Below are 12259 nucleotides of genomic sequence, written 5' to 3'. Positions count from 1 at the left end.
TTAATAATTAAACTTCAATTCCATAACAGAAAATAGGTGAGAGATTCTTACTCGAATTGATTTCCGAAATATTAAACTTTCTGCTGTATCTACTAGCGGTCCCCGAGTTTCTTGAATTTTTCTGCAAAGATTATAACACGCTTCACATACCTAGAAATACCCCAAAAAATCTAAAATCGGTGTTAAAAACTTTTTTTGGTCGATTTTAAAATTCCAGTACGGCGACACTGTCGTGCTTCGGCGATGGCATCGTCGCCGTGTCTCGGCCAATTTTGACCGATTTCGGCCGATTTTATACCCATCCCTACGAGAAAACACGTTAAGGAGTCTCGGTTGGCCCAAAAAAATTGAAAAATAAAAATTTATCAACAGCAGAAATTTCTAGTGCGGCGGCTCCGCCGGCTCACCTTCGCGGCTGGACGTTTTTCTTTGGTCAATCTGTAGAAAATAAAATGGTTAACACAATGGTGGAAAAATAGTACGAAACTGGAAACGGGAAGGGGCACATCGAAGGTAATTTTTTATTTTTCCCATGACGACGATGACCGGTTTTACACGCGGTTTTCGGTTCATCCGTCGTTCTTTTTGCTCTGATTTGGACATGGAGGTATTCAAAATCAAATTTCGAGCGAATAAGAGAATTTTTACCATTTTTAGCGGTCGAATGTGGCTCCGGCGCGGCGACGGGCGGCGGTCGGCTCTCTTCTCCGGTGACTGGTTCTTTTCCAGCAAGGGGTTGGCGGCTAGGGTTAGGGTTCAGTGTGAGATGAGATATTTATATCCATCTCTCTCAAATCTAGACCGTTCATCGTGTTTGATCTCGACCGTCCGATCGCGTTTAAAGAAGAAATGAATCTATACCATTCATTGCGATTTGATCTGGACCATACAATCACGTTTAAAGAAGAAACAAATCTGGATCGTTCATTGCGTTTAATCGTGACCCTCCGATCGCACCTGAGGAAGGAACAAATCCGGACCGTCAACGAGTGCGGGAACGCATCCGGACTGTCTGACTGCGGGCACGCGAATTACCAGCGTGGCCTTCTGTGTGGCACTGAATTAACGTGCATTGGTACGCGACGCGCTCTGGTTCGTTGAGGCTACTGACTGGGCGGTCTTTCGTGGTGCAATTTTTTTTTAATTATATTTTGATCCCTAGTTTTCGATTTTTTTTTTAAAATATCCCATAATCTAAATTTTCACATATTTTTTTAAATATTATTTTCAATTTAACCTACCACTTATTGTTTCTTAATTTTTATTAAATAAAAATTTATAAATTATATTTTTACATTTTTATTTTTATTTTTATTTTTAAAAAAAAATTAATATCGGACTAAATCTCCAGTTCATATATTACAATATATATACAGATTTATTTATTTTTATTAGAAATATATTGATAAGTGAAAGTCAACAACGAAAATAAAGTGACAAGATATTAGCGGACAAGAAAATCGCGAATGATTGAAAATGGAAACGCATGTTTTCTGATATCGTTGCTCATTCTGTTTACAAATTTAAAGAAATTATGAATGAAAAGATTTTAGTATTTTCTTAAGCAAAAATATAAATAGGTATAAGTATATATGAATTAGGTTGGATAAAGTTATGTGGATTTATTATTTTAAATTATTTGGAGTTAATACTTATTAGAATTTTTTTCAAAGTTGTTTTTGTCACGTTGTTCATTATATTTGCAGATTTTATATATATATATATATATATATAAATGACAAAAGTTTTAATATTTTCTCTCACAAAAACATAAGGTCTTGACCATGACCATAAAGTAAAATCAACATTACTAGTTAAGATAATGTATATATGTGATTTACTTGCAGAATAAAATGTTATTTTGTCATGTTTTATTCTAAGTACATTATTTTATTTTATCTTGTTATTTAGTAATTATGTAAGAAAAATAAGTTTTTGAGGAGTTAAAAAGACATATATAATTAAAGAAAATTATTTTTCTATGTGTGTACATGGGAGGGTTTGACAATCTTGTAGTGGCTACGCTTCAACAGGAGGAGCGACCTTTATAAAAAGACTTTGAATAAATGCAACCATCTGCACAAATTTGTTTTCAATTTTGTTAGCTCTCTTAAAATTATATTAATTACATTTAAATCACATAGTAATAATAATTTAATTTTAAAATATTATTGCTCAGTCTCAAACATTATAAATACCAGGGTGAGTGACATGCACGTAAGACTGAAGCCTGGGAAATAAAACGGTGCGTTTTCGGAGAGGAACAAGGCTGCATAAAAACAGATATAAGAGAAGCCCAATGTCGGCGTATATATATATATAGATATACCTGTAAGAGGACTGAAAATTAACGGTGAAAGAATTTGTGCGAAGGACTCTATGCCTGACATGCATCCTTGAGCCATGCCCTGACAGGGGTTTAATTTCATCGAAGTGAAATTGTTACCAGGTAGGAAAACATCTAAGATTTAATCACTAGAAATAATAATAAGAGAACAAATATGTAGATTATATGTATTTAGATGTATGTATGTATGTATGTATGTGAGTTTTACGGGGATAGAAGGAATGTATGTATATACATACCTGTGAACTGGGTGAAACTTGTTTTGATGCAATGCTGCGTATCTATACAAATTGGATAAAATTTTATCAACAGCAAATATATATATGAGTTTTACAGGAGATACAAGTAAACAACTTACACATGGAGATACCAAACCTACGAAAACAGCAAATAAGATATTGGAGGCGTAAGGAACCTACACATTCAAAGTATGAATTACAGACAATAAAAACAATCCCTCACTTAAAAGGATTAAAATTTGCGTTGTAAGGAACAGATATAATCAATACTGTCTTAATCTAATCCTTTTAAATCTCGATAATTAAAAATAAAAAAAAATTATTAAATATTTTAAAAGTATAGATGAATTAATAAATTTTATAAATTCAATTGATATTTAAAAAAATTATAATTTTTAACATAAATTTAAAAAAAAAAAAAAAAACACGCTCATTTGTCCTCCTAGAATTTCTAATTATTTACTTAAAATAAGAATCATTTTAAGAGTTGAATTAATATGTGAGAAAATAAATTTATCGAAGCAAAGGAATTACCCAGACTGCCCAAGCTATGCTGCTTGATAAAACCTGTAAGATATAAGGCAAGGTTTTACAAAATCAGAAATTTCAAATCCATATAAACTGCTGATATTCATGTGTGGTAAGATATGTGTGCACCCACATGCATAAAGCTCATGAAGAGCCCGAGTGAAAGCAATTTCTCCTCTGATATAACAGATACCAGGGCAGGCATCAAAAGCAGCTGCACAAATACGAAAATTCAAAATAAACTTCACATAATAACTCATGTTATTAGATTAAATAAGCGAATGAAAAACTTATCGACAAAAATGTACCTGCGAAATGGCCATTGCAACTGCAACAATCAGCATTAGCTCGGCAAACTGAGGTTGGTTGAAGTGAAAACGAGCTCTTAAGAAGTACTGCAAGCTTCAAATATGTGACTCATAAGATTATCCGCTACAAATCCAAATGAAAATGAAAGGAGAAATTATAAGTTTTCATTTTTTTATGGTTAAAGAAAGTGTAAATTTATAAATAAATTTTGATAAAATTTTTGAACTTGTTCTGAATATAGATCTTAACATAATTAATTAAAACAATCAACAAAACGTACCAGTAACGAAGATTTTATACCACCCATTTCAAGACTCGATAAGAAATCAATAAATGCAGCCTGCGAGAAAGTTGTGCTGCACATAGAACGTTAAAAGGCAAAATACAATATGCCTTAGAATCCTTAAAGCAGAAGTGTAAAGACCCAAAAGAAGAGAAGAAATTGTGATTATGAGCACAAGAAAATGAAGAGAGAAAAGCTTACCTAATCCTCAACAAGCAAATTACATCCCTTATAGATGGAATATTCTTGAATCTTGGCACTGTCCTCGGTGAATGATCAGCGTCAGGGTCGTTTCGGATATCATCTGTTCCTGCTTTCAAGATTGGCCGCAACATATTGTCACCGGTATCACATACTTGTTCCTTAAGGGAAATTCTCATGTACGCGAGTCCAATGATTGATGCAACTGTTGCAACCTGGAAAGAGATTTAGCAAACTCACAATGAAATCAACATTGTGTTTGCTTCAAACATATTCCTCTTTAATACCTTATTCCATTTATATAATCAATACTACAATCTTGGATTTGTAGTTTGACATGTTAAAGAGGAAGTCACGAAAAATTATCTGAAAGAAACATGAAATTGATTTGGAAGTATTATGTAATTTCAACTTAAATTATTATTTGTATTTTGTTCTAATTCGTACTTTATAGAATTAAAACTCAAATCAAAATATAAATATTAGCAAGAAATTATAATAGAATTGGAGAGGTAAAACCTGAAATGTAAAGGTGGTGGAGAGGAATCGAGCTGCTAAGGTTCCACAGAGCAAGGAGGCCGAGAGTACACCAGCTAGAATTCCGAACGCAGATGCCCTCTGTTGCTCTGGTACGTTATCTGCCTGCACATAAATAAAAAGTTGATATTGATAATCTAATTTAAGGTAGATATTCGAAATTTAACTGTCATTTTAACGTAAGATTAACAATGTATTATTACCATATAAGCATGAGCCAAGGTAACCACGCTTCCTTCACAAACCAAGCCGAAGAGGGTCTTGAGCACATAGTAGGCATAAAAGTATGGCGTCTCTATACTATATGCCAAAATACCTGTAGTCATGTATTAACTAAATTAAATTAAAACCTCTTCTTACTGTAATAAATTAATATCATGTTTAATTGGTCAGATCTAATTATTTGGCCCTACAAAGTTTATTTAATTCGATATTAAACAAAATATCCATTCTAAGTAATTTTTCATGCTAAAAGCAGCCTGGGTGACAAGATTTTCAATTACAACATGCACTACTTACTACTTTTAAGATTATATATATATATATGTGTGTGTGTGTGTGTGTATCTATTGCTTTAGTTAAATAGATGAAACGAATTGAACATAAAAACATTTTTTTTATATATTTTAAAGTTTAAAGTTTTTAGTAGAACCTCGAGCAACAAGCTTAGAATAGATGCTCAAACTTGTACATGTGGGCTTTTGGCGTTTTGTTTCTATATTCAATCTATTACTTATTTAAAGCAACGAAAAAAAGCACCATTTTAATTATATATTGATTTAAATTTTGAATATTATTTAGATTCAAAATTTTTATTGTATAAAATTAAAATCTTAACAAAGTCAATATTATTTGTATTTCATTCAACTTGATAAAATAGAATATAAACTTTAACAAAGTCGGTCTTACTTTCTAAAAAGTTATATTCCAATATTGGGTACGCAATTTAGAATAATTTTCCTTTAATTAAACTATTAACATCAAAAAACCATTACTATAAGATTCTTTTTTGTTACTAAATTTATAAATTTCATACAAATAGTTATTTTAATTGTTACAAAAAATTTCAGAATACATATAAAAGATAGAAATTCATTGGTGTAAGTACAAGTTAGTAAGAGATGAATATTTTCATAACTTTTAAATGGTTTATCCATTAATAAAATTTTTTTGGACACATGTTTATATCATAAAATTTTTAAAGTGATATTTATGTTGGTAAATAAAAAATAAAATATTATGCATATAAAATTTACAAATATATAGCTAAGATATTCACTTGAATATTACAATGTAATAATTTGTAAATTGGAAGAATTTTCATTTCTTCCTAACTGAGTGCTCAACCTTAACTCATTCCATCCTAAACTGAATTCACTCTTACCTTATGCAAAATGCTCTCCTCCCCTCCTACATTATATCCTAGTTATGTAAACCACTTAAATTTTCACCTAATGAGATAGTCCAATGTTTGTCAACTAAAAAAGGTTAAAGGTTTGGAATGTGTGATATGAAACCTCAAAACCAAGCCATTGTTATAGAGCTAGGCTGAAGACTTCCATATGGACTAGAAAGGTTGTGGTTCTTGCTTTGTGTTAAGTACTTTCATAATAAGAGAGTGACCCACCTTCTGGCTCTGTTTCAATAAGGATCATTTACCTAAAGAAACATAATTAGACCTATTTGAATCCATAAGAAACGGATCTAGTGAGTTACTGTGAAGTAATAAGTAGAGTAAAATTTTGAGGATCCATGTATTACTCAAACGGATGAAGCTCACTAAACTCTTGGAAAAGCTTCAACAGCTTTTTATTGAGATCGTCCACTAATCCCAGTTTCACATTTTGAATGCAATGAGGTCTCATCAATATAATTTTAATTACCGCCTCATCAAAGTACACTAAAATTGAAATATGATGTATCAATGGTATTAGGAGTGTATTCAACTTTTAATTTTATTGACAAAGATGATAGTGGTAAGGTTATTTTTGTAGGAATGAAACAAATCTTATCCCTCATTCTTGTTAGCCTAGTTGAGGTACTTGCATTGTATTCCGAGATGGAAGTTACCATGATTTATATAATTCACACACACTTTTGTAAAAAAGAACTCACCAAAATATTTTCTATTCTCTCTTAGGATAAGCATGAGACTATGTCGCTAGGATTCTTGGTAAAGAATGCTTTGTATTACAAGTCTATATTTATTTTATTTCTTCTCTTTAGACTCCTAGAGTTTGTAATAAGATAGCAAATATATTAACTTGCGAAACAAGATTTATAATCATATAGGTTTTTCTAGTTCTCTGTGTTTATAAGATTATACTAATTGTTCGTGTTTGATGTTTTACAAGAAACTAATTTCTGTTTTTTTAAAAAATTCTAAAATCTTCCTACAACTTATTATATATTACTCTTATTATAGAATTAATTTATTGAATTCGAATTATAATTTTTACATTGTATTAGAAAATGAAAGATCAAAAGGTGTTTAATGCAGTCAGATTTGAACCAAAGTTTTTGTTTGTTTGGAACTAAGTTGTGAAGAGCCGCGTAAATCCTACACTAAAAAAAATGGGGGATGGACGATAGAGGTGGCCGATTTTCTATTTTACATCCTCACGATACAATATATATATATACATATGTTCCAATATGAGCTTCTTGTACCTCGATAGCAACCAATATATATATATATATATATATATGTAATGTATTAGCATTGATGTATGTATGTACAAGGAGCATTTATTAAGTTTAGAGTAAAATCCCGGGGACCAATGGAGAGTGATAAAAAACAAAAGACAAATGATGAGACGATACGACATTACCTTGACAGCAATCAATATATACGTGTGTACATATATATGTAGTATATAAAGCAGTAATGTATGTGTATGGAGCACTCAATTAAGCGGGACCACTTTGAGAGTGAAAAGAATCAAGAAGAAAGACAAAACACAATGATGAAATGAAATGAAATGATAACCACGTTATTATTACCTGAAGGAATTATAGACAAAGTCATCGGAACCGTCAGCAGAGCTTTCCTTCCATACTTATCGGACAGGTTTCCGATCACCGGCAACATCACCAGCGTCCCCAACCCTACCACCTACTTAATTAAATCCTTTTACTTACTAACTTCCAAAAACGACAACGTCTTACTACAAATCAAGGAAACAGGCCGCTCTGTGTCTATATATATACACACACACACACATATATATATATATATATATGACTCATTTGACATCTTAATTGGATTAAGAAAACTGAACAAAAAGACAGTTTACTAACCCTTGTATTGACTACTGTGAGAGAATTGAGACAAAGCTAGCAGATCATGAAGTGACAGACTAAATATTAATTTGTATGCACAAAGAAAATCCAAACAAATTTCTGGGTTCTAATTACGGACCAATTCTTACTAATAGCTTACTATGTATGAATATTTATTTTGTTTGTTTTTTTTAAAAAACAAAGCTCTAATATTGAATTAGTTGATAATTAAGAAAAATAAGGTTTTAAACTTGTAAGAAAATTGCAGAGAGAGAAAGGTACCGCTTGTTGAAAACCAGAGAGGTAAATAGCAAGAGGGCATTGGTCTTGACCAGGACAAACCGCCTGCATTGTTAGGTCGGTAATGGCTGGAGCCACAATCCAGTCTGCAAACCCTGATAGAAACACTGTTATGAAGAAGTGACTTAACCCTCTCAACTTATTCCCCATCTCCATCCTCGCTCTCTCCCTTCCCCCCCACTTTCTCTTATACTTATAGTCACATATGTTAACACCAATAAGTGTGTGTGTGTGTGTGTGTGTGTATATATACTTGGCAAAGTAAAAAGCAACCATTACTTTTTGAGGTTAGTGGAGTTAGCCAAATATAAAATAAAATAATAGTATGAAAATTTGTTAACTGTATGATACGTATTACTTTATATAAGATTGTGGATTAAAATTAAAGTTGTGTTTTTAATTATAAGATTATATTATAATTAATACGTATATATCAATTGATTAATAATATATATTTTTATAAAAATATATATAATTTTATTCAATAAATTAAATAATTAATAAAAATATTAATATTAGATGGATTTGAATTCATCCTACAGAATAATTTCTTAATCTGTCAATAACACTAATTAATCAACTAAACCCAAACAGTTGGTTCAATAATTTACTTGTATTCTCTCTACACAAGAGGCTGGCATTCAATTAAATTTAAATCATTTGGATTTATATATATATATATATTATATACTTTTTTCCATTTTCTAAAAAAAATGACTTATTTAATGAAAAATCATGTCATCTGTAGGGATACGCCTTTACGTTATAAGACAAATAATATTCTTCATATGTAGAGAGGCAGCCAATATAATGTTTTCTTATATGTATATACAGTAATTAAGGGACTAAAATATTGCCTTAAAATTATATATACGGGTATCCTGCATTCCATTCATCTAATTTTTTTTTGTAAACCAAGCTGGGTAAATATCATATTTTTCTTCATGTGTGCAGGTAAATGATTTACTTTTTCCCAAACTTACTGCAGTAAATTAATTCAAGAAAACTCAGTACATAGTGGTAAATATAATTGATGAGTAATGTAAGGATCTTGGAAACTCTAAATGAGATAAATTATAAATTTAGTGTAGAAGCAAAATAAATAGTCAGGGTTTACATTTCTTACACAATAACTGAAAGTACTAAATCGGACTTACGAGAATAACCCTTTTAAAAGAACAACTAGTAACCAAAGAAATAAATTAAAAGTAAACAAACTGAACATCTTACTCGCAATTCTCTTGTGGATCCTGATCTTATTGATCTGAAATGGTTAATGAAAGAGTGAGTTACACAAACTCAGTAAGAATATCACGCTACTCACCGATACAGAAATGAAGGTTGGTAAAAATCATAAAAACAACTAATGAAACTTTTAAATAAGCAAAATCGTTTATTATAAATAAAATTATTTACCGTCTACTTATCGTAGTAAGATTTACAAAAACAACCTATAGAGGTAATAACATAATACATATCATAATTTTATATGCAACTGTAACAGCCCCGGAATTTTAAAATGAATTATGTGTATTAAAAAGGTCAAATGCGGAAGTGTAATAAAAATTTTAATTAACATCCCTTACACTAAAACCAAAAACGTGCTCAAAGTATAAAAGAACAAACTAACTAAAAGAGAAACTCAAAAATAAAAGCTATAAATATAACTACGGAGTCTTCAGGCGTCCCCTTCGCCGTCTTCCTGCGGAACGGGCTCGGGAACAATGTCTTCCTGATCTGAAATGATTAAATAGGGAATGAGCTACACCAGCCTAGTAAAGACATCACACTATCTCACCGTCACGGAGGTAAAGATGGGTAAAAAACACAAAAAGACCAATTGAGCATAATTTACAACAAATTCTTTTATCAATAATAAAATCTTTTACTATTCACTTACCTCGGTGAAATTCATAAAACAATATACGAAAGCAATAACATTATCATCATCATGAAATCATATGAACTGTATAACATAATACTTATCACGCCTTTTGCAATTCAATCATTACACAACATATTTTTCCTCATTTACCAGTTTACTAGTATCCATGGGGATCCATAGGGGTCCCACTACCCGTGAACCCTTAACACTTGTAATCAGATTCCAGGGTCGTCCCCATACCCCGTCCGGTATAAGTGCCAAAACACATAAGGTCTCTATACTCCGTCTGGTATGAGAGACCACAATCCCGGTAGGGTTTCCTACGGACCCGGTCCGTCCACCATCTCTCAGGATATCTAGTCAGGCTGACCACATTATACAATTATCAATTTACATAACCTTTCATTTCCCTTTTTCTTAGTCAGTATCATCAATTCACACAAACAAACAAACCAGTAATTTATGCCAAACAAGACAACATATAACATCGGGTTCTCAGTCATTCAACCCATAATTAATAAAACAGTAATATATGCACACGAAACTATGAAATGAAAACATCAGACCTCATACTGTATTTAAAACCGTAAAATAGGCCAAACAACAGCTAACCGACAAACACACCAGACTCGGGCTCCATTAGCGACCTTAAACAATTTCACACATCTGTTGATTCATGAAATACCGTTTTATCATTTATTGAACTTTAACAGCGTGATAGGAAATAGGGTGAGGGGTCCTTACTTGTTTCGGGGTCCGAATACGGCTCTACAGTGCGCCTACAGGCTGTCCCTAATTTTCCCTGAATTTTTTTCTGAGGAACTGAAACGCACTACTGGTACCTGCACGTGTCCCAAAAAATCCCAAATTAGACCCAGGGCCCCTTTCGGCCAATATCGCAATTCCAGCACGGCGGCGATTCGCCTCGAGTTGGCTGTTTTCGGCCGTTTCTGGCCGAATTCAGCCACACTTGCATCGGTCCCTGCGATAAAACAACCCTAGAGCCCTCAGGGGCGAAAAAAATTATGAAAAACCGAAGCTTACCGGCGGCAGTGCTCTCGGGTGCGGCGGCTCTCCGGTGAGGTTCGTGTTTTGGTGATTTGGCTCCGATCAACCTGTAGAGAAAAGAATGGTGATCACTGTGATATAAAAATTGTATCAAACAGAGACCGGGAAGGGCCTCATCGGAGGTAAAAACCGAGGAGGGGCGCGGCGGCGCCGCTGGGTTTCGACCGTGTTTTCCGGCCGTTTGGCCAGGATTTTAGCTCCGATTTGACCACAGGGGAACTCAACATTGAAAAACGAGCCGGGGTATGAAATTTACCTCGATCGGCGGTTGAAAAACTCCCCGGTGCGGCGGCAGGTGGCGGCGGCCAGCTCCTCTGGCGTCTGGTTCGTCTTCTCCGGCGAGGGCAGGCGGCTAGGGTTTTTGTGGTCAGGTGTGGGGGTTTTATTTATACCCTTTTGCCTTTTAATCACAGCCGTCCATCTTGATTAAATCTGGGCCGTTCGTACTTGATTGAATCTGGGCCGTCCATGCGCGTGCATCTGGGTCGTCCGTGCGCACGCTTGATCTGGGCCGTCTGTGCGCGCGAGGACGCATCTGGGCCGTCCGATCGCGCGCACGCGGATCGCCCACGTGGCCCGTTCCTGGGTCGAGGTGGTCTTGCCACACGGCAGGTCCTGGTTGGCCAGGGCTGCTGACTGGGCCGCTGACGTGGCTGCTGACGTGGCACAATTTTTTTAAATTGTGTTTTGACCCCCGGTTTCCGATTTTCTTTTCAAAAATACTCCCAGAATCCTAATTTTCACCCCTTTTTTCCAAAATCAATTTCAATTAAATCCAAATAATATTTTTACCTAATTTTATCATTATTATTATTTTTATTTTTATTAAATTAAATTAAATTAAATTAAATAAATCAATTAAAATTCAAAAATTATAAAATAAACTAAATAAAATTAATAATAATAATTATTATTATTATAAAATTACTGGGCGTTACAATCGGTTGGAACATCAATTTTTTCTTTTAACAGTCCACTGGTATCTATGGGAGTCCATAGACATGTCCCCATAGTATGTGAACCATTTCCTTTAACATTTACAATTAACAGGCCGTCCCCATATCCCATCCGGTATGAGCATCAAATTACTAAACCTCGATACCTCATCCGGTATGAGCGCTAAATTACCAAACCTCAATACCCCATCCAGTATGAAGAAATATTCACAATAGGATTTCCTATGTACTCGATCCATCTACCGTCTCCTAAGATATCCAGTAAGGTTATTGTTTCATCCATTCACTTAATCAAATAATTTTCTAATTACCTTTAATTTGTAG

The 12259-nt window shown here is 33.4% G+C and overlaps 1 protein-coding gene across 10 annotated transcripts; it reads right to left on the bottom strand.

Annotated features, from left to right (window-relative positions):
- Positions 1-1814: 1814 nt before the first annotated feature.
- LOC110819076 (uncharacterized) lies at positions 1815-8243 on the bottom strand. Of its 10 annotated transcripts, none has more exons than XM_088222939.1 (14): positions 8009-8241; positions 7448-7559; positions 4648-4760; positions 4427-4549; positions 3908-4122; positions 3704-3779; positions 3423-3516; positions 3248-3328; positions 3121-3153; positions 2706-2762; positions 2587-2628; positions 2330-2408; positions 2199-2269; positions 1815-2076 (listed from the first exon to the last, which is right to left on the bottom strand). In XM_088222939.1, the coding sequence occupies exons 1-14, from the start codon at positions 8180-8182 to the stop codon at positions 2027-2029; spliced, it is 1320 nt and encodes a 439-aa protein (XP_088079065.1). In that variant the 5' UTR covers positions 8183-8241; the 3' UTR covers positions 1815-2026. The 10 variants fall into 10 exon arrangements, with proteins under 10 accessions (XP_088079065.1, XP_088079072.1, XP_088079064.1 ...); XM_088222946.1 differs by having other exon boundaries at positions 3423-3509; positions 7448-7552; XM_088222938.1 differs by having other exon boundaries at positions 3423-3509; positions 8009-8240.
- Between the last annotated feature and the right edge of the window lie 4016 nt (positions 8244-12259).

Source organism: Carica papaya, chromosome 6 (genome assembly GCF_054855325.1).
Source record: "Carica papaya isolate Zhongbai chromosome 6, ASM5485532v1, whole genome shotgun sequence".
Taxonomy (NCBI): Eukaryota; Viridiplantae; Streptophyta; class Magnoliopsida; order Brassicales; family Caricaceae; genus Carica; species Carica papaya.
This window is presented reverse-complemented; position numbering and strand designations above follow the sequence as displayed.